This window comes from Panthera tigris, chromosome D2 (genome assembly GCF_018350195.1).
Source record: "Panthera tigris isolate Pti1 chromosome D2, P.tigris_Pti1_mat1.1, whole genome shotgun sequence".
NCBI lineage: Eukaryota > Metazoa > Chordata > Mammalia > Carnivora > Felidae > Panthera > Panthera tigris.
The window spans coordinates 62452897-62475717 of NC_056670.1; the positions used below are offsets into that span (position 1 = coordinate 62452897).

Consider the following 22821-nt stretch of genomic DNA (forward strand, 5'->3'; position numbering starts at 1 on the left):
TTGTGTTTATTATTTCGTTCTGCTGTGTAATTGCTTCTTAGGTATTCTGTGTGTGCGTGGGAGGGAAGGCGTGGAAGTGGTGGCTTCCTTCCTCTGAAACGTCTGGTATGAGTCCTTGTGGAGTTGATTGAACCTTATACGGAGCCCTTCTGTATAAGAAATACTGTGATTCTCAGCATTTCCTTACTTAAGATTTGTCCTTTAACATTCTTCCGTGATTTTTACCTCCTGGCTAATTTTCTTACTGCATAATCTGTAGTTCTTGGGGAGTCAATTTCATATAATAGTAAGAGCTAACACTTATTGAGTGGCTAGTGTGAGCTAGGCATAGTATTAATGCATTTGGGCATTATGACATCCTATGAGGTAAATCCTACTCTTACCTCCATTTCTCTCGGGAGGCACAGAGAGGTGAAGTCATTTTCCTAAGACCACACAGCTAGTAAGGAGTGGAGCAGAGATTTTGACCCAGGCTGTCTGATACCAGTACACTTGTTCTGCTTTTTAAATGAGAGTCACAACCTAAATGTTCTTACATTTTGAGGCAATTGGGTCAAGAACAATGTAAGGGGCAGTTAAGTAAGAGCAGAAACCTTTAACACAAAGTAGCAGCCTACAACGTGTTTGTGGGGTCATTTAATGAGCACAAAATAAACTGGCAGCATAGAATCTTAGGATATAAGAGTTGAAGAAGATCCTTATGCCGAGGACACCAGGACCTAGGATGTGAAGGAATGAAGAACACAGAGGTGTGACAGTTTTGGGTCCCTGCTTTGTGTCTGGCACGTGTTGGGCCTATATGTTGTGAGTGTGCCTTACCTGTTTGAGGATGAAACTGAGGTCCAGAAGCAGCTCAGTGCTTTTCCCAAAGATCCATAATAGCCAGTAGGGGTGAGGGAGGTTTGGAATCCATATCTAGGCTCCTGATGCAAGGCTCTTTGTTAATTTTCCCAACAAAGAACTAAACAAAGGGCTGAAAGTTTCAGAAAAATGAATTTCTGGTAACCCAGCTATAAGTCTTGAGTATTTTCTTGAAGCAGAACTATGTTCTTGATATGAACCACCTCTGCAAAGAGAAACAAATAAATAAATAAAATCTTAAAAAGATTATTGAGCAGTGTGGTGTAGACTTTTTATTGGAAATGTCAAGCAAAAATGAAGCAGAGTGTTTGTGTCAGATACTGCACAGAAAAAACACTTAATAAAACCTACACACACCCACTGTTTCTTGGCATTCCTCCAAAGCACCTCTTCTGGAACCGACCACCAGTGACCCGCCTTCTTAGATTTCACCTCCTGCAACCCCTTCAGATTTGCTGTGATCTTTTTCTTCTTTCAAGATCCATCCCCACCTTATCCCCACCTTTTCTTTCCATCCCTCCCTTGATTAAATAGAACACTTCAGCTATATCCTGGTTTCTCTAGTGTTCCATCCTCAAATCGATCATCCCATTCAACAAACAGAAAACATATGTATATGTGTGTGTGTGTGTATGTGTGTGTGTGTATGTATATATGCCAAGTTCAAATCCTCCGTGTGTGTGTGTGTGTGTGTATGTGTAATATGTGTGAGCCAAGTTCAAATTCAGGCTCTGCCACTTTGGAGCTGTATGTTCCTGTGCATTTCACTTTACTTACGAGTAAAGTGGAGCTGCACAGTGTGTGTATATATATATATATATATATATATATATATATATATATATCATATATTTTATATATATATTTGTATTCACTATACACTTATGTACATATATATATATATACTCTATATATATGTATATACTTTATGTGCATATATATGTATATACTCTATGTATGTGTGTGTGCATGTTGTATGTGCACTGATTTTTTAGTACTTCTGTACAGAGCATGAAAACAAGTGGAGTAAATTACTGTGGTTCTGAGCTGGTATTTCTTTCTTCTGTGGCACATAGCCTTCACCCTGCTCAGGGTACCATAGCATTATGGTGTTCTATAGCCATTTGTATATCTTCTATGCTAGGCTTGTTTTTACAGAGAAATGGTGAAGTCCATGAGGTCACAGTCCTATGACTCCCATGGTACCTGATACAGCCTGGGCACAAAAGTGCTGAATATGTTTTGATAAATGTAACATATGGTAGAATTGGAGCCAGTATCCATAATGAGATGTGTAAACATGAGCAATGTTCAAGGAATAATGTGAGTTTGGCCAGACCTTTAATTAGTATGTGGAGTCAGCAGTAGGTGGGGAAGAACATCTTGTAATCTGCTTCTCTATTTCCCACAGGGAAGCACACTCTCTTATCGCCTCTGGTTTTCCATGTTGTGGTGTTGCCAAACACTCAAAGGATTATTTAATGTAAAATCACGACCCACTGGTGAAAACCCATGCAATTATCTCCACTTCGTGTTTTTCTGATCTTGACTCAACACACACAGTCTGAAGCAGCCTGGCAATGTGAAAAAGGCCTGGGGTTTCAAGTCAGAAGTTCTGTGGTTGGCTTTGAGACTCACCATTTAGTAACGAGGTGACCTAAAGTAAGACCCCTTAATTCTAAAATGGGAATATACTGAGACCTTCCTCAAAGGGTTGTGCTCTGACCAAATGAGGTTCAGTCAAATAATAAAACTAATGCATAGCAGAGCATACCCTACAAATATTGTTATGACATGGATGCTAAGTACTGAGAGAGGCTGTATAGTATCTTCTCTGTGTGGTCATTGTGCATGAGAGCACGCAGTGCATCCAAAGTGTGAGCACAGAGCTTGACTCTCCAGTGGTGGTGCTTCTGCTGGAGGACGAGAGCAGCACGACATGCGGAGTGCAATGGTGAGGCTCCAAGTAGCAGGTGGCATTTCACAAATATTCATGGCTCTCTTGGGGAGGTGGCAGTGTTTCTTGAGAAAAAGCTTGACAGATGGCTTAAATCTGTCCACTGCTGTCCCAAACCTCACTCATGAGGCACGCAAATCCCATGTTGGTGAAGTTTTGCCGTCATATCTAGCAGCCCACACATATTTCTAAGACCGTCTGGAAATCCCACGTCCCAAAGAAGCATCCCTGCTTAGCTAGAAAATTAATGACTTTGTTTGTTATGCCCTTTTATGTTATGTAAAATATCTTGAGCATATCAATAAAATTAATCATTCTTTAAGTGGCTCTATATGCCTGCCATTCATCTTGTGTGGCTGAATACACTTCTGTTCTATATCTCTGCCCATCCATTTCTTGCTTCTCTTCTCACATTCCTTATTCCCCATTGGTCTGTGGATAGCTATAGCCTAATTGGGAAATTTCAGTGCCCCCACACAATCAATAGATTGGGTATTTGGATCATCAGCTTGATTTCGGTCTTAGTCTGTTCAGACCGCTGCAGCAGATATAGCATATAATAGAATCTTATGTACAGATAACAGAGTATTTCCCACAGGTCTGGATGCTGGGAAGTCCAAACTCAAGCAACAGCAGATTTGGTGGGTAAAGAGAACCCATTTCCTAGTTCATAGACACATAGTAGAAAGGGCAAATGGAGCTTGCTGGGGTCTCTTATAAAGGCACTAATCCCATTCATTAGGGTTCCACCCTAATGACCTAATCACCTCCCAAAGAGCCCACCTCCAAAGACCATCACATCTAGGATTAGGTTTCAACATAGGAATTTTGGGGGAAAACAAACATTCAGTCTATAGCAATTTCCCAGTGCAAATACTTCTAAGATCTTTGGGTTTTTAGGTACATACCACAGGTCACTTATAATATTCTCATCGTTATAGCTGTAGAACACTTTACAGTTACATGATAGCATTTTGTTATCTCATTTTCTTCTCCCTAAGAGAAGGGTAATTATTTTCTCCCTTTTTATGGAACAATAACCCTGAAACTCCAAGAGATTAGTTACCATGCCAAAATTGCCTGTCTGATACCTGGCTAAGCTGAAACTAGAAAGACAGATGTTCTATACACCAGCACCTTACACCCTTCTTCCTTCTTCTCCTTTCCCACTGTTTTGTTTTTATTTTCTAAAATTCTGGAATAGTAGAAAAAAAGACAGAGGCTGGTGTTGGCCTGGGAAGATTTCAGCCAATGAATTGGCCTCATAGCATCTACCTGTGCAAAGGAAACAGGTGACGTGAGGTCTCAAGTTGAAGAGAAAACTTACATAAGGGTAGGAAGATGATAGAAGCAAGTCTCCTTGTAATATCTGCTCTAGCCTCCTCAGTCCCATCTTTTACAAAATCATATTAAACTCACAGTCCACAAGGAACAGGACCATTCCCTAGAGATGAAGGAGCAGATGTTTTGGTAATGAGTTTTAACATGTTTCTTTAGAGGTTCCATGAGTAGTGATTTTTTCTTTTTTAATGAAGCTCTGGGACAAAGTAGATGGACTAGGTTTTAGCTTTTAGCTGTTATTATATTGATCTTGAACATCTTGATACTCCCAACTTTTGTGCTCCAAGACAACAATTCAAGTCCATATCTGTTCTTTTTTATTTCTACACTTACCTTTGCCTTTTTATATCCCCACCCCCTGCAAAAAAAAAAAAAGAAAGAAAAAGAGGGAAGGCAAAGGACTTTCATCCTGAAGGGTCTTATGGGAATTCCAAGAACTTCTTGTCCTCCCTCTAAGTCATGAAAGCCAGAACACAAAGATAAAGCTTGCAACCTTTAATGGTTCAATCTCTGGCATAGACCATGTTGGCTTTGTGGTCTCCATAGGTGTCTTCTCCATAAAGTTATCCTGCCTGAGGGCAACAAGAAGAATTTCAGTCCTCTATCCCTGACCAGGTGCACAATGTGGCTAGCCCAGCACTTCCTGAAGCCTCCAGTTTGTATATATAAACTGCCACTATGGTCATGGTCAATCCCCATTAGGCCCCCACGATGTTATACTGGTGCAGGTCTCTGTACCTCTAGCTCAGCAGGGACAAGTCATATACAATGAGCATTTACTGTGTGCCAGCTTTGGGGCTAAAGCTCTTTACATGGTGTTCTGTGTTTACTCCTCAAAATAACATGTTAATAGGTTGTACTGATGTCTCCATTTTCTAGAAGGAAAAATTGGGAAGGTTAAATTAATTACCTGTCCAAAGTTACCAAACCAGCAAGTGGCAGAAGCAGAATTTAAACACAGGTCTAGGATCCCAACCAAAGTAGTAAAATGCTAAAAAATAAGAGGAAGAGTCCTCTTTGAAAATATGTAATTGGAAACTTATCAAGTCCAGATCCTTTACGGTATTTGACAAACAGGCTCAGAGTCAGGCATGCTGATTCCTCTTCTAGTGCTGTGTGTGGTGTAGACACAAGGTCTTTATCCCATGCTTTTCCAACTCACCACCTTTTCTCTCCCTTACTATCATTCCAAATGGGCAGTGAAGGTTCCAGGGAGTTTCTTAGTAGGGTTGGGGAAGGTGGCAATTGTTTATCAATATGTTTTGGCTGACAAGTGTGCTGGCAACCTCAGTATACATCTCCCCTCCAACACCTCCCCTATACTACACACACACGCACACACACACACACACACACACACACACACCAAACTGAGAGAACAATATTGGCTTCAATGCCAACTATCTTACTCGAAATCCGTTCTCAGTGAGGTTATTTTGGGGCTGTTATGTTAGGGTCCTAGTAAAAGATTTTATTATGTTAGGGGCCCAATAAAAGATTTTATGTGCAAATCTGTTTCAAAGGAGTTCAACCTCAGCACAGTGTATGTGTAGTAGGTAATAGACCCACTCTTTCTAGAAACAGGCAGATAAAACTGCATATTACATTAATATCACACAGCCTCCAGGACATAAAATGAGCAAACACCAGTTTGACAAACACTAAATTCAACATCAAATGGTCTAGCAGAGGAGACAACTTGCTGGTAAGATGCCGTGTTATTCCAAGTGCCATCTCACAGTTTTGATTCAGACACGTAGTGTGGTGCCTTAGCAAAACATTTTTGGAAAATGAGCTTAGGGTGGCAAAGTCAACATAACCTGCCGTGCAGGAGCCCTCAGGGCCCTCCCGATGCTTAGAGCAACTTCCTGATGAGACTTATGGCTCTTTATCAACTCTTGTGGTCCAGCAGTCAGCATCCTGCTTCTTTGTTCTTGAAAGAGAAATGTGATCTTTGAAGGAAATATGTAGGTGGAGAGGAAGAGAAAGGCCTAACAATGTCAAGATTTATTTCAAATAATCTGAATAGAATTAATGAGCAAAGAAATTGGAAAAGTTAATTGTGCATCCTAACAACTGTGTGGTCCACTTTTGTTTCTTTAAGGAGGAAGAAGCACTGCAGAGGCTGTGTGGGAAGTCACTAACATGTACCTGGAGAGGTGGCCACTCCTCTTACTTAGGCTGGTTATTCACATTGCGTGGGGCCAGCAAGGTCCTCTAGTCGACACACCTTCTAAGTGCCATTTCCTTCATTTCTTGTGCAAGCCCAGTTTGTTTCCGCTGTGGCCCCTCCTAGTCACAAGTTCCAGGAGCAGCACTGTTCACTCCGGTCCAACAACAGAGCAGTGATGTCTCAAGGCTGGGAAACTATTACGATCCCTCACATAAAAGGATCTGCTTTGTTGGCAGGCATCTTACCTGGGAAATTTGGAAGTCAAGTGACATGGGATCCATTCCCCACCCCAGAAGTTTGGAAACCTGACACAGCCTGAAGGACCAGCATGGGCTTGACAGTCAGATAAATTTGAGTTCAAATTCCAGCTTCACCATTTACTTGCTGTGTGTCTTTGAGTATGTTGCATAACTTCTGCACCTGTCAATTTCTCACCTGAATGTAAGAGAGAAGGCCAGTATGTACATAGGGACAGTGCTTGGCATGTAGTAAAGACTCAGAGAATGTTATGCTATGAATATTTATGCCTTGTAGGGTACTAATAGCTTCACTAACAATCATCATAGTAGTAATTAATAGTGTGGATATTAAATAATATCATGAATGTAAAGCATCCAACATAGTAGACACTCAAAAATGTTCATTTTTGCTTCTCTTTTTAGATTACCATGCCCATTTATGAGTTCTAGAGATATAAGTTTTCTTCTATCTATGGCAGAAACAGGCTCAACATACTCAAGGCCCTTTGGTTCCTTTTTCTTTTTTCTTTTTTTGGCAGATTTCTTCCTCTCCTCCAGGGCAAGCCATCATCTAAAAGCAAGGAGAAATGAAAAAAAAAAATAATAAAGGATATGTCAGGTTAGACTTGGTTACAGCAAGAATGGGAACAAGTCAGAAGAGATAGATGTATTTAATGGCCAGTGCATTTGTCCAAAGGAATCATTTTCACTGGCCAGGAGCCCAATTAAACCTGTAAAATGGAAATCCAGAAAATCAGATTAACGAGCCAGTCATTAGTGAGGAAAAGACCCAGCTAATTCAGTGTTTAGCATGACGGATGGGCCCAGAGCAAATAATTGGATGACATTCATCATATGTAAAATAAAAGGTGTCACTGAAAAGGAAAGTGGTAATAATCTCTGGGATTTACAATGCCAGCAGATTTGCTTGTAAGGAAGAGAAAAGTTCATCAAAATAGATTAATAGTCGCTAAACTTTATTCTTTTCTTGTGTGGTTGCCAGAGAGCTGTGCAAATAGTATTGGAGAGGCAGCAAATGCATCAGCTTGTATCATCCCAACATTGTGAGGATTTTGCTCCCAAGGAGGAGTGCTAGAGATAAGTTCCTGCAACCATCTAGAGGCTGGGTGGGAATGGAGAGTTCTCTACATCCATGGTTTAGTCACTAAATAATGGAGGAAATCAAACTCAAAAGCGTCTCTGGTTGAGCTCCTTAATCCCCACAATTTGTTATTCCGTTAGTCAATAGGTATTGAGCCCTGCTCTGTGCCTGACATTGTGGGGATACACTTATTCATAATTAAGGGCTCGGGCATAGGCTGGAGTCATAGATTGTAACAATCTCGTCCTGACCTGTGGAGGCTCTGTACATTATATAATATGTAATTAGACTCAAATGAGGGATGGTGTTTAAACTGCTTATTGTACCATTTTCTATGTAACAAGGTTTCATTGCATGGTAGTAATTATCAATCTTGTTTTTATTACCTCACCCCTTCTCTTCTATGAAGACATCATTTTTAAGATATGTCATCAATGCCATCACAGATTTTCTGGGAATATGAAGAATACTAAACATATATACATGTGCCAATTACAGAGATTTTTATATGTTTCTTAAAAAATAAAAATATGTTTCCTTGGAGTCAGGAAAATGTATTGTTATAGCGAGGTAAGATGAATGGAGACCCTTCTCAATCACAGGAGGAGGAGAACAGGTTTAGAGCCAAACTTTGCCAGGTTCCAATTTGTCTTATCTTGGGCAAGTCAGTCAGTACCTTATAGTCTCTGAAAGGTTGTCATGAGAATTGAATTAGATAATTTATATAACGGCTACATGCAGTTCTGGAACATGGTAGATGAACTCAATCAATGACCGTTGTGTCATTACTCTTATTATTACGTATTCACTAATCATTTGCCACAAGACCAGCACTGCCTAGGAATCAGGGAGGTTGCAACTGTATAATAAGACATGGAGGGAAGATTATAGGAATATGTGTACCATCAGAAAAAATGTTGAAAGGGCTGTAGAAATAGGAAGAATAGGGTTGAAAAGTTGAGAGGAGAGAAATTGTAATGAACTGGTGGCATCCAAAATCCTTCCATGATCTCATAGGTGGTACAGTGACGTGAAACCATCAGCCGGCTATCAGTAGGTACAGAGAAGGATATCACCAGGACAAAAGCATAACTGCAGGAGTCGTCTTGGTATCACTGGAAGATTTTCTGATATCCTTGGAAGTGGGACAACCTCTGGGCTCCTGGGGCTTTATCAGCCCCTTAGTAGTTTGGACCATCCCATTGTGTATCTGAAGTGTAATCTCCATCTTTGATTACTCAAGCACAAAGTCTCCCAGGTTGTATGTGTGAGCTTGTGAGAGAGAGAATCTGTGCTTGTGCAGGGCTGTATCAGGAATGGCTAGACTGAGTTCCCGAGTTGGTGGGGTTGATCACCCTAACGAGGGGACCACTCTGTTCTCCTTTGGCTCTTGGTGATTTGGAAACCGCAAGGGACCCAGTGCAGTGCTTATCAGAGGCTTGGCAATGCTCTCATCTTGTTCCCTCGGGAGCCCACTGGGTCTTTTTAGGAGAACCTTCTTTTCATTGCTGAGCTCTGGCTGGCATTCACTGACAGGACTAGCCTACTCTGATGCCAGTTTCCTTCCCCAAGGCAAGTTTGGTGATGTTCAGGGTGTCCCAGAGAGAACTGTCTTTTAAGCATATGATAAGTGACCGGAGCATATATTTTGGGGTTTAGAAACTTCATCATTGTGTATCAAGTCTCCTTTGGGGTTATGGAAGACTTGTAGAACTAGATAGTGGTTATATAACATTGCAAATGTGCTAAATGCTACTGAATTGTACACTTTATTTTTTATTTTTTTAATTTGAGAGAGAGAGAGAACACAAGCTGGGGAGAGGGGCAGAGGGAGAGAGGAAGAATCTTAAGCAGGCTCCATGTGTAGTGTGGAGCCAGACTTAGGGCTCAATCCCATGACCCTGGGATTATGAACTGAGCCAAAATCAAGAGTCAGATGCTTGACCAAGCCACCCGGGTGCCCCAAGAATTGTACACTTTAAAATGACTAATTTCATGTAACAGGAATTTCCCCTAAAATAAAACTTTATCATCATTGTCAACACAAAATGAGGACAGTAGCTACATCTAAGAGGGAGGCAAGGGTCTCAGGACAGGTGCAAGGCACAGAGTCACAGAGGTGTATGTCAGTTGTCATTTGAAGTTCTGGTTCTGACCTGCTTAGAGTGAGTCCCCTAAACCAGCAGCATTTGCATCATCTGGAAACTCATTAGAAAAGACAGTTCTTGGACCTTACCCCTGGCTGATGAACTCAAAGACTCTATAGGTGGGACCCAGCAGTCTGAGTTTTAAACAGCTTTCTAGGTGATTCTGATGTAGCTAAAGTTCAAACACTACAATTCCAATTCTCAGGTTGACAGGTATACATATGTTGGTTTTATAATTTATAATTAAAACACGAATTCAAAAAGATAATATGCACCCCTATGTTTATTACAGCCAGATTCTGGAAGTAGTCCAAGTGTCCATCAGTAGATGAATAAAGAAGTGATATATATATATATATATATATATATATATATATATATATAATGTATATATATATATATCTAAAATATATATAATTATATATATAATGGAATATTACTCAGCCATAAAATTAATGATATCTAGCCATTTGCAACAACATGGATGGATCCACAGGATATAATGCTAAATGAAATAAGTCAGAGAAAATAAATGATTTCACCCTATGTGGAATTTAGGAAACAAAACAAATGAAGAGGAAAGAAAGAGACAAACCATAAAACAGAACAAACTATAGAGAACAAACAGATGTTTGCCAGAGGAGAGGTGGCTGGGTGGACAGGTAAAATAGGTGAAGGGGAGGGGCACCTGGGTGGCTCACTGTGTTAAGCATCCAACTCCAGCTCAGGTCATGATCTCACACTCCGTGAGTTCGAGCCCCGTGTCAGGCTGTGTGCTGACAGCTCGGAGCCTGGAGCCTCCTTCAGATTCTGTGTCTCCCTCTCTCTGACCCTCCCCTGTTCATACTGTATCTTTCTCTGTCTCAAAAATAAATAAACATTAAAAAAATTTTTAAAAAAATAGGTGAAGGGGATTAAGAGGACACTTATAATGAATACTGAGGAATATATAGAATTGGTGAATCACTATATTATACACCTGGAATTAACATAACACCTCATTTTAACTGGACTGGAATTTAAAACATAAATAAATGAAATGAAACACACAAATAGGATCAAGCAAGGACTAGTGGTGACTGTGTGTTTAGTACCAAAGATTACATTTTAATCTGTTCTATGCAGTTGAGATTTAAAAAGGAAAAGACTACTCAACAACTCATTGATCTTAATATGTGAACACCCCATCTCTAAACCAGTGCAGCACAATATAGATTGAGAACAGATGTCTTTATCAACAAACAAAAACCCAAATTAAACAACAACAACAAAACCCCAAAGTCCTGGAATACAAAACATGAATGGCTCTAATGAGGAAATAGAGATGTAGGGATAGCATTGAACAGTGGGGACAAAATCAGTCTCTCCTCTTGATTCACAGCCTGTCTTTGCACCGAGTTTTTTACAAGGTTCTGCCTCCCCACAGACTCTAACATTTGCTCCACCTGGCAGCTTGCGCTGTCTGCTTTGTGGGCTCCCAATCTGTGCAGAGCAAGGGGGAGCTGTGGGAGATGCCCTCTCTTGGATGGGGAGCGATGGGCGGCTTTCAATAGGGGCGTGACATTTCTGCTCCCTGCACCTCCCGCTGTGGATGGGCACCACGTTCCAACTGGATTGGGAGGGCTGGCCCGTCTCCAATAAGTGCTTGGTGAGAACAGAGTGGGTGCCTCCAGTAATTGCCTCCTCAGCACAGCAGCCTGGTTGCTATTGTCGTCCTGCTATTTTCTCTGAGCAGTCTATGGTATCTTCTCTTGTGAATATTAATTCCCCCCAAGTTAAGACGATTGGGCTGACAGCAGCCATCTGCAGAACTGTGCCATGTTGGCAGGACTTTTCAACAAGCCCAGGCCAGACCATTTCTTGAAGTGGTTTCCAGACTCTTCTAAGAATCCATCCTTCCCAAGTGAGATGATTACAGAGTTTGACTCCCCCAGCTGTCAGATAGCAGAGCTGGGACTCAAACCCAGGATTTCTCACTTTCCAATCTAGAGTTCTTCCTCTAAGCCTTGATTCCTTTAAATAACTTGCATGTGAAATGGGCCAAAGCATACCTGCTTAGTGCATAGATTTGTCAATAGGAAGGAAAAAAATGTGCTCAGATCAGAAGTGAAATTAATTTCAAAGTAACAAGAGTTTTTGAGCAATAGTAATTATTTAGAATCAGAAAAAAATTCATTTCACAATCATGTCATGACTGCATTGGATTAGAAACTTGTTTTTTAAGGCAGAATAAAGAGATCATGGGTACATCCCATGTAATGGCTTCTGTTTTCTAAAAATACTTATTGGGTGTGTATATATGCAGAGCACAGTGACCAAACAGAGTCCCTGCTCTCATAGAAAGTGTCAACCATTGGGAAAGACTGTTGTAATTGCTCATTTGTGGTCTACGTGCCATGACATGGGAGCAACTCAGTGCTGTGTTGCCAGCAAGGGTTATTCTCTAAAAGGTTATCACAAACCTATTGTGGCTGTTGATGGAGAAGCTAGTACTTTCAACTTGGCCATGACCCCTGGCCCAATCTGACCCCTGGCCCCATCTGACTTCTTTGTGTTTCCCCTGTGATCCAGGTAACAACTGGTGGAAGAGCCAGCTACTACGTGTCCTATCGAAGAGAGGCCTTCGCCCAGATAAAGCTGCCCAAGTACTCACTGCCCAAGGTATGCACAACCTCTGTCCTGGGTCCTGCCAGACAAAGCAGCAGGGAGAGGCTGCCATATTGGGCTCTGGGGAGGTTTGATTTCTGCCTGGGAGACAGCTGGCATTCAGCCTGACATACCACTGCTGGGGTCTGGCCTCTGCTTATGTCCCCAAACATGGGTTCTGTATTCCCTTTTCAGTAGGTTATGTAGGCAAGAGCTTTGATTCCCTATGTCTCAAACATCCTGTATGGGACTGGAACCATTTCCCAGGGGCCGTAAGGAAAGGAGAGCTAGTATTCAGTCTCTTCTGGGCGTTCCTCCCTCTTGCAAGGGCCTTACTGCCAAATAGAGGGACAGGCTCAGAAGGGCCTAGGCAGGAGCCCAGATATGTGGGGTGTGTGTGTGTGTGTGTGTGTGTGTACACATACAAGTGGTGGAACTGGAAAGAAAGCTCAGGGCTTCTAGCTCAGAAGCTCCATTGCCTTTTCCCCAGTCCAGCATGGCCCCCTGTTTTCTGCCTCCTCCATATATATATATATATGCATGCATAAAGGTGCACAGGTGAGTCTTGTGGTGCTCTTGCTTCTGTCTGCATTTTAATGCTAAATATAAATGCACTGCCTGTTTTCTGCTCCCTTCTGCCACTATGAGCAGTTAAAATAGGAATAGTTTACTATAATGTTAATCTCAGATAATGGCATTTTAACTCCTCTATTGAAAAATTATAAAACTTACCCTGTGGGCTCCATCCCTTGTGAATGATGGCTTCTGGCAGAAGATGGATCTTGGAGCCTGAATCTGAACATGGACAGGATGCAGTTGCATCACCTACTGTAGCTGCGAAAAAGCCAAGTCTCTGGGTGGACACATATCAGATGTAAAGGGTCTGTAGGCTGGTGCTGGGAAAAAAGCTAAGTGAATACAGAGGTGGGAGGGATTATGGAATAAGAAGGTGGGTAATTGTCTACCCGCTGGTTGTTTTATTCATGCATTCATTCATATATGCATGCTCGCATCCATTCATTCATTTGATCCTTCTTTTATTCACCCATTGAACTGTCGTTTCTCCCATTTAAGCTTTTATTCTGTGCCAGGCATGAAATTAGCTCTGTGGATAAAATAGTAAGTAAGCTGCAAATGGTCCCTACCTTCATGGAGCTTATATTCTGGGAGAGAAGAGAGACACTGAATAAGCAATTGTAGGTGTAGGGAGTGTTAGGGGGATAGAAGCTCAAACGCCATTGTGACATAATAAGTGGAGCTTACCTAAAATGGATAGTGAGGACAAGTGTCCTAAAGACAGTCATGTTTAAGCTGATTTAAGAGGGTTAAGGAGTCAACCCTGCAAGCAAGGGTTGGGAAGCCAATAGAACATATATGCATAGGCCCTATTTTAAAAGAGATAGTATCATTCTTTCAACAAACTAAGACACCATCTCAAGAGACTGGGTTGCAGAGAGAGAGGTGGAGAGGCTGATGAGATGAACAGGGACTGTATAAAGTAGCCTGAGGAACCATGGGAATCAATTTCTCATTTTTCTCTACCCTCTCTGTGATGGGTTTGAGTGGGACCATTATATAGCTTTGTGGTTGCAGGGTGTACCCATCCGATGGTCTAAACCCAAGCAGGAAAGTGGTACCCTGCTCGCAGAAGATGAGGAAGGGGAAGTTCATAATCATGCTCTTTCTGAAGGAGAAAGACCCCTTGCAGTCACTTGATGATTTCTGTGTATTGGAGCAGGAGAGAAGTATTTTGGGAACTTTCCAAACCATATCTCCAGTGTAAGGCCTGTTTCATCTCTGTATTGTGTGCATATTTTATGTATTCTCAGCCTTCTGAGGAAAACAAACAGTTCGCTCCCCTGGGCAGTGTGGCTGCAGGTGGGGACAAATGAAGCCTGGAATTGATCAGAACGCTGGGACACTCCATTAACGATCAGCAACCCCATGGCAGTTTATTGTGGTGGAGTACTGTCCGTGCGGCCCCTTTTATAGAACTTCATCCACAGCAGCTTCATTAATATGAGGGCTGCTGTGAAAATAGCTGGATGGTTATCGATTCCCTTTATTAGCCAGCGTTGGCTCAGATTTTCATAGCCTAGGCTGAGGAGGTAAGGACAGAGGGGGTGGAAGTGTTTAAAAGTGGAAATGGCTTTTAAGCAAGTTGTTGCTGTTCCATGAGCTGCGGCTGCTGCTGGGCCTCTTACTTAAAAAACAAAAACAAGGAGAAGCTCCTGTCATCATTGCCCTCACACCTCTCCTCCCTGCCTGTCTGTTCAGAACGCGCTCTCCTGGGGCACTCCGTGCCTCGGAGTATTTTGCAGAGAATGAAATGAACACCATTAATAACGAGTGGCATTATTAGGAGCAGCAACCTTGTGCTGAGTTCTCCAGAACCAGTTCCTGGGTGTCGGCTTGGCAAGGAAGGCATGCACCAGCAAGGTGGGGAGGCAGAAGACAGGGGGCCATGCCTGACTGGGGAAAAGGCAATGGAGCTTCTGAGCTGGAAGCCCTGAGCTTTCTTTCCAGCTCTACCACTTGCTTATCCATGAGCCCAGGTCTTCTTATCTGTGAAATGGGCATCATAATACCATTGAACATTACTGAGCCCGGTGCTGCTGGAGAACAATAAGGTTTAAGAAATTCCCCCACTCTTTTATGTTGCTGGAAGTGGCTCCCTGCAAAGAACCACTCTTCCCAGTGTGCCCCGCTAAGACACAGATGCCTGCCTATTTGCCTTTGACAAGACCAACTTCCCCTTCTTTATCTCACAAATGATTACCTGAACTCTCTGTCCCCACTGACCAATCTGGACAAAATGCTGGCTATTTTCACTCGATCAGACTTAGTCTGGCCTTTCACCTTCTCCCAAACCCATGAACTCTGCCCACTCTTGAGCAAATGCGAGCATTGAGGGCTTAAGCAGTCACTGGACTCAGAACAACCCGTTAACAGCCCTTCTGAAAATCACCTGACGTGACAAAACTTAAGGAAGGTGGTTTCCTGTCTAATGGCCCTCTCTGCTGCCACCTGCTCCCCCTTCTCCCCACACCCAGTTCTCTCTAGCTTCGTTTTATTTTCTAATCACTTCATAAAAGTAATTCTTTTCTGCCTTTACTCTTGAGGGACTTTAGATATGACAGCCAGACTGTTCCCCCTTTTGCAATAGCCTTTGCAAGTAAAGTCTCTCCCTAAGTCTGGGTTTGCTTTTAGTTGACAGTAGAATATGTTTAATCCCATTTTGAATAATAAAAGAGAGGAGAGGGAAATATGCTTGAGAAAATTTATTATAATGATAATGATGGTGATATTAACCTTTTCCTTAATTTCCTTAGGACAGTTTTCCTTAATGTTTACATTTCCCCGAATACTGATTTATCCTTCTTTGCTCCCTTACAGCCATACTTCTTAAAATGTTATCTGTAATTCTTATCTCTTTGGTTGCTTCTTATCCACCCTTCCATCCACTGCCAGATGCCCTGTGCTCTCCCACAGCCCTCTCTCCACTATTCCACCAAAAATCCTCTGGCCATTGTTACCAGAGACCACCTCCACACCAAATCCAATAGACATTTGTATAACTCTTTTTCTTTTTAACCACTCTGGAGCATTTGACAGTGTTAAAAAAAAATCCATACCTGATAATCTTCCCTTTGGAATATTTTATTCTGATTTCCTTTTCTGGATCCCTTTCCCTTGCCACCCATTAAATGTTGATCATCCTAAGTTCTCCTGGTATTCTGCATGGTTCCTTGGTGACCTCATCACTTCTCTTCATATTGGTGACATCTGTATACACAGCCCCATCCCATATCCACTGAACCCTAGACTGTATCTCCAACTGCCTATTTGAAGTACCTCCCCTAAATGATCTCATTGTAAAAATCTGGAACTGAGCTCAGAGTCTCTATATGATATCCCTAATATTTCATCCTTCTCCTCTGTTTACTTAGTCCATCTAAACTTTCATTGGTTATCTACCGTGTGCTAGATACTTAGTAAGTGCTAGAAATGAAGTGATAACTAAGAAAGGCACAGTGTCTGCCCTCTGAGAGGTTACAGTCTAGTGAGACAGACAGACATAAACTAAATGATTACACAAGTATTTAATTATGAGTATTTAGTTATGATTGTGTGAACATGCTAAAAAGAAGCAGAGAATTTTGTAAGTCGGATATCTGATATATTATTAAAGATATGCCCTTTTCCTTCATCCCCCTGTGGGTTCTGCCTTCTTAATATCTCACCAGCCATTTCATAGGATTCTCATAGAATACCTGCTTTCTTAGCTCAGGTCCCCATGTGTCACTTTGGAGTTTGTTGCGGTGACCTCATAAGCCTTCCTCCCTGCCCCACTGAAATTCACCTTTCACACTGCCTCCCCAAAGAATGAGATCACACAATACAGCTGGTGTTCCCCAGCCAAATCTCTGCACTGATCAACTCGAATTCTTTTCTCAGGCTTAAAATCGTGTGCTAGTTTTGGATTTCTTTTCTGGGCGAAACTTAGGTGTGCCATACACAACCCCTTACGATGCAGTCACTGTCTGTCCTCACCTCCCTCAGGAGAAAACTGCCTTCAGGCCATTCAAGTTCCACACATTTCCATGGATGCCCCACCCCTCTTCCTGTCAGTACTTGTGTGGGGGACCTTCGTCAGGTTCACAAAAGGCCAAGAGTTGGGGCGCCTGGGTGGCTCAGTTGGTTAAGCTCAGGTCATGATCTCACGGTTCATGAGTTTGAGCCTCATGTTGAGCTTTGTGGTGACAGCTCAGAACCTGGAGCCTACTTCGGATCCTGTGTCTCTCTCGCTCTCTGCCTCTCCCCCACTCACTCTCTCTGTCTCTTTCTCTCTAAAATAAACATTAAAAATTTTTTAAAAACAAAAAGGCCAGGAGTGAGGGATGTCCCCACCACCATTGGACATCTGCTTGAGGTCAGGTTCTACACCTTCTTCTCTGTATTCCTATTATAACGTTTGGCACGTGACAGATGCTGAATATCATATGTGTTTTTACAGTGAATGAAGTAACAGTCGGCCCAAATTACAAGAAAATGTTTCAGTCACAGGGAAGTATTTCCACCATTGCTCACCTATGAAGTCGCACGTTTAGGTTTGTGAAAGGCAACTATTATTCTTCCAAATTAATGGTAGAAGGGTTTAGAGGGAATGCTACTTTCATGTTTTCCAAATAAAAACATGAAGGTGGTAACATCTGATGCTGTCAAAATTCCAGTTTAGTAAAGTCCCAATCAGAATTGACTTACTGATTTTTCCCCTCTTGGGTTTCTCTCTTCATCACTGATCAGATCTCTCCCTGCATGTTCTCAGGAGTAGCAAGAATGTCTTCATTGTCTTAGAAGGAGTGACACGTGCTTTGGGGTTAGCTTGAGATCACAGGATTCAAGAAATACGCTTTACTATCATCAGATCCCTATTAGACCAATAATCCTGATAATGCTTTTATTGTTCTTGAAGACTTAATATCCTGGTTATTATTGGTTGATCCCTATTCAACTGTAAGATCTATTTGGAGAGAGGACACATAGTTTAGAGCTTTTTCAAAGACTGATTCCCCAGACTGCATGCACCTGGATTGCCTGCAAGGCTGGTTCAGATGGTAGAATTTAAGGCTCCAAAGCCAGATGTACTGAATCAGAACTGCAGGCAGTGGGACATGTGAGTCTACATGCTATTAAAATCTGCAGGTAATTTTGATGCATATTGAGTTATACTCCCACTGATACGGAGGCTAGCTTCTTGATTCAGATAGTCTTGGGCTTAAATCTTAGTAATATCATTTATTAGCTAAGTGACGTAGGGGAATTACGAATATCACAAGCAGACTTCCCAGAATCCTAGGTGCTAGAGAGCGCTGTCTCTCCCAGAGACTGCAATACCTGTTGGCCAGGTGATACGCGCCAGTACAGCTCCAAACTAAGATGCATTCACAGCAAATCTGGCTGCCTTTAATCCTGACCATGCCCCAGTGTTTTAAGTTGTTTTTTTCCACTTATTTTACATTAGTTTAGTCTAAAATAACTTAGCTCATTCATTTTTATAACCAAAACATCTGGGAAAAGCCCGGCATTTCTATTGCATTTTTAACTGGGTAAGTGAATTTAATTCGTATTTCCTGCAGCTGCTATTTCCCCTCCTACCGGGTTCTTGGGCTTTCATTCCACACCAACACAACACAATTTCATCACATGGTTTTTAAGAGGAAGCCTTATTTCCATTTTCAAGCAGCTCAGCGGGAACCTGTAATTCTATAAGGTGCATAAGCACAAATGAGCTACTGAGGTCTTAGTCAAGGCGACCTAGGGAGTTCAAGGCCAGAGGCTGAGATCTGACAGATTCGCCAATAAAAAGATCCAGAATTCTTCTCACTTTCCCACATCCTGGTTGTCCAAATCAAATGAGCTTCTCTTTTTTAAAATCATCCTGAGAGAAGCTTTCCGTAGTTGTGTCATTATAGACATTGCTACCTCCTTTTGCTGCTGAAATCATTTCTGGGAAAGGTTGGCCAAATAAGGTAAAAGCTAGACCCAGCTTGGTGATTTAGTTACTGTCAACTCCAATTGCCTGTGCCCCTACTATGAGTGCTTGCCACCACAGTGACAAGGGTCCTCTCCTGCTTTCCCAGGATGTCATTACTCTTTGCAATATATATCTGTATATTAATGCATTTTTTAACTGCTTCCATTATGTCAAGTGTTCATCTGTGTCAACATCTCCTCCTGACAGGGCAAATTCCCTAGAGGAGGACTTGAGTTTGTGATAATCTTTGTATAGTGCCTAGCTACATATGAAAACTGGCTTTTATAAATTGTTTTGAATTGTGAACTGATTAGATTTGATTTTAGAAATGATCTAGTCCAGGTATGCAGACTAAATTGACTTCAGAGATCAGGAAGTTGATATTAATATGTAAGTGGCCGGTCATAAGAACATTTGGGTACTTGAGGCTGAGACTTCGGGAGTGCTGACTTTACCTAAAAGACTGCACAGTCAGGTATTGAACAGAGACTGTGGTTGAACCAAATATTTGTGATTCATATTCATCTCATGGGTCATTGGATTACAGCTTCTGATCTGGAGGCTGTCTGTCCAAATGCTTAGAAGCTAACAGGTTAGACTCCTATTACAAAGGTTCAAAACTTGGTTCTTCCTCTGACTAGCTATGTAATAAATATGAAGCAAGCTGGCAAACCTCTGTGTACCTTAGTTTATTCCTCAGTAAAATGGGAATAATACTGCCTCCACTGTAGAATTATTTGGATTTTTCACTAAAATAATACATTTAGATGACTTAGAATAAGTGCTCAGGTGTTAGCTATTCTTTTTATCAGTAGCCCAACCTCTTCAGTATTATGGTGAGAAAATTAAATCTCAGGGACTCAGATACATTCTACACCATATAGCTAACTTTTAGTAGAGTTTCTATTATGACCCAGAACACTAAATTCCAGGTTGAGTATCCTTTCTGCCATATCTGTGATTTTCAAATATTATGTTATTAGCAGCAGAACCTCCCTCACCTTTTACTCCCAAAATATTACATGGGACTCCAGTATAAAACAGATTCAGGTGGTATTGCTCTAGTTGAAACAGAGTTGGAAGCCCAGAATCCCACTCATTGGCTATGCCTCCATGCCATCCTTCTTGCAATCCCCATGACTCTGAAGATTCCAATGACAAGTTTCAAAACCACTACAATAAAAGTTTGAAAACATAAATGAAGATCTAAAGAAGGGATAAGCCCTGTCTTCTTTGCATGTGTGTTTCCTCTTGCAGGGCTGTATGTTTCTGTTAGCACTAACACTAACTCTCAGATATAAAACTAAAAAATGAAAGTGGATGAATCCCTTGGAGCCATAGAAAATGATACCCACCAAAGCCCCTTACACCCATCTTACTGTCACTTAGCAAGGAACAGAAATCACAAAGCTCTTAATATATAGCCTTGGTCCGACACAGAATTGTTTAACGCTGCCTATAACTCAGGCATTTTCTCAACCTCTCAATAAGTCATGGTAATTACTCTGGGTCCCACTGGGCAGAGAGATATGGAGATCTGAGTCCTTACAAGTTTTCCATCTTCTTACAGGACATGCACATCATCAGTACCGATGAGAACCAAGTGTTTGCAGCCGTCCAAGAATGGAACCAGAATGACACGTACAACCTCTACATCTCAGACACGCGTGGCATCTACTTCACCCTGGCCATGGAGAACATTAAGAGTAGCCGAGGTCTAATGGGAAACATTATTATTGAATTGTATGAGGTATGTAGCCAAGACTATCCTGCACCTGGATCTGCCTCTCTTTTTCATGAATTTTAATGGCATAAACATAAGCATTGCAGTCAACTAGTCCTGGGTTCAGATCTCAGCTGCACCCTTTAGCAATTGTGTGACTTGAGGCAAGGGACTAACTTACCCGTGCCTCAACTTCCTCACCTGTAAAACATTTGCCTAATGAGGTGGTTGTGAGAAGGAGAGATAACGTATGTAGAGCATCCAGTGTGGTGGTTGACTCAGTGAGCTTTAACAAATGGTAGCTGAAGTTGATGTTCTTGCATGTATAAGCATGATTACAAGCCAGACATGCAGGTATTTGACCTAGATAGGCTCACTTAAGTTCCCCTTTCAACTCTATGGACTCGGAGTGGAGGCACGTATCTACTTATATATGTTATTTGGAAAATTCCATCCTATGAACAAATTTTATAGGAAAATAAAAGTGAATATCAGCGCTTGGAAGGAGGGTTTCCCTAAAATGCCACCAGATACCAACCTCTGCGCATGAGGGAAGAACGGGCCTTGACTTATGTTGAGTTGTTGTTATTGTTGTTGTTTAATATCAGCATCACCTTACTGAGTTTTCAGTTATATTGAGGTTTGATTTTGAATGTGATCACCAGTTAAAGAATAATTTATCTAGGAAAACAAGTGACTCCTCATAGGAACTAGAGAAAAAAAAAACTAATTGTTTCAGTGCCCCTAAGGCTATGGTACTTTCTTGTATCTCTAGTGGCTGTGTATGACCTTTGATGGTCCTGGCCACAGTGCCCACCTTGGTATGATGGATTGATTTGAGTAAAGGGATGTATTTTATTATCCAGCATTCACTCGTAACTAGTGGTCAACCTACACGTTACACTGGTTGAGGACATTCATTTGTGGAGGGGGAAGTTGTCTTTCATGAGTGGTAGCTTCAGATGGTATGGGTGAGCTGCTCCCTTAGGAGTTTTCATCTTTGGGGAGTGGGAGCAGCTTTTAGAAAAGAGGGATCAGGGGCGCCTGGGTGGCGCAGTCGGTTAAGCGTCCGACTTCAGCCAGGTCACGATCTCGCGGTCCGTGAGTTCGAGCCCCGCGTCAGGCTCTGGGCTGATGGCTCGGAGCCTGGAGCCTGTTTCCGATTCTGTGTCTCCCTCTCTCTCTGCCCCTCCCCCGTTCATGCTCTGTCTCTCTCTGTCCCAAAAATAAATTAAAAAAAAAAAAAAACGTTGAAAAAAAAAAAAAAGAAAAGAGGGATCAGTGCAGGGGCTTCTACTTTGCAGTGGTCTCTTCTGAACAGTGCCCGTCAAAGTTCTAGCATCCCTGTATTGGTATCTAAGTTGGCTCTTCAGTTACTGAGAGCAGGGGAAACATATACGATTCTAGTTATTTTGTTAGGCAGGATTACACAAAGGTCTGGGGTGAAGTGAATGTCAGTGGGTATAAAAAACAAAATCAGTAGAAATAACCGTGATTTCCTAGGAGGTAGTTGACAAGTACTGAAAGAATTCCCTTAACAAACAAGGTCCCAGTTTGGAAAATTGTCCAGATTTCTTCTCAGAGTTATGAAAATGGGCAAAGATGACTAAGGTGTGTAAAGGGCTTTGGGAAGCTTACATGTACATGCCTCTATTCATACCTGGAAGAAGAAATATACATTGTTACTGGGCAGTAAGTCACATCTAGTGGGAAGGTTTGGATGAAATGTTCCCAGGACTCAGGCCATTCCAACCAACATTCCAAACCAAGTTCCTATTTGCATAAGTGAGGCTATCGAGGTGAGAGGATTACTCATACTCCTGCAGTTAGACTCCAGTAGGACAGAGTAGGCATTGCTGCAGATGATCTTTCAGTTGTGAACTCCCTGTGTCTCTGGTCCTTTTGATAAGTCAGGTGAGTTTGGCACTGTGCTGTTCCTTTCCTAATAAAGGCACCTAAAACTCCTTGGTCATTGTGAATAGTGAGCCACTCTGATCTGAAGTAGAACAAGGATTAAAGTGAAGAATGTGCCTAGATACATGTAATCTCTTTTGTCTTGCTGAAGGCAGTCTTGCATTTTCAGTTTTGTTGGGA

At 41.8% G+C, this 22821-nt stretch overlaps 1 protein-coding gene and 1 long non-coding RNA gene across 7 annotated transcripts in view; one reads left to right on the forward strand and one right to left on the reverse strand.

The window, feature by feature from the left end:
- The window catches only part of SORCS3 (sortilin related VPS10 domain containing receptor 3), a 589476-nt gene that overhangs the window by 463466 nt on the left and 103189 nt on the right, over window positions 1–22821 (forward strand). For all 6 annotated transcript variants that reach the window (XM_042960443.1, XM_042960447.1, XM_042960446.1 and 3 more), the window contains 2 exons: window positions 12392–12481; window positions 20575–20754. In XM_042960443.1, coding sequence (XP_042816377.1) covers window positions 12392–12481; window positions 20575–20754 — 270 coding nt within the window. The remainder of the gene's footprint in view (window positions 1–12391; window positions 12482–20574; window positions 20755–22821) is intronic.
- LOC122231830 lies at window positions 6956–13684 on the reverse strand. The gene is made up of 3 exons (XR_006209083.1): window positions 13612–13684; window positions 13199–13374; window positions 6956–7142 (listed from the first exon to the last, which is right to left on the reverse strand). It is a non-coding gene; the product is annotated as an uncharacterized LOC122231830 (long non-coding RNA).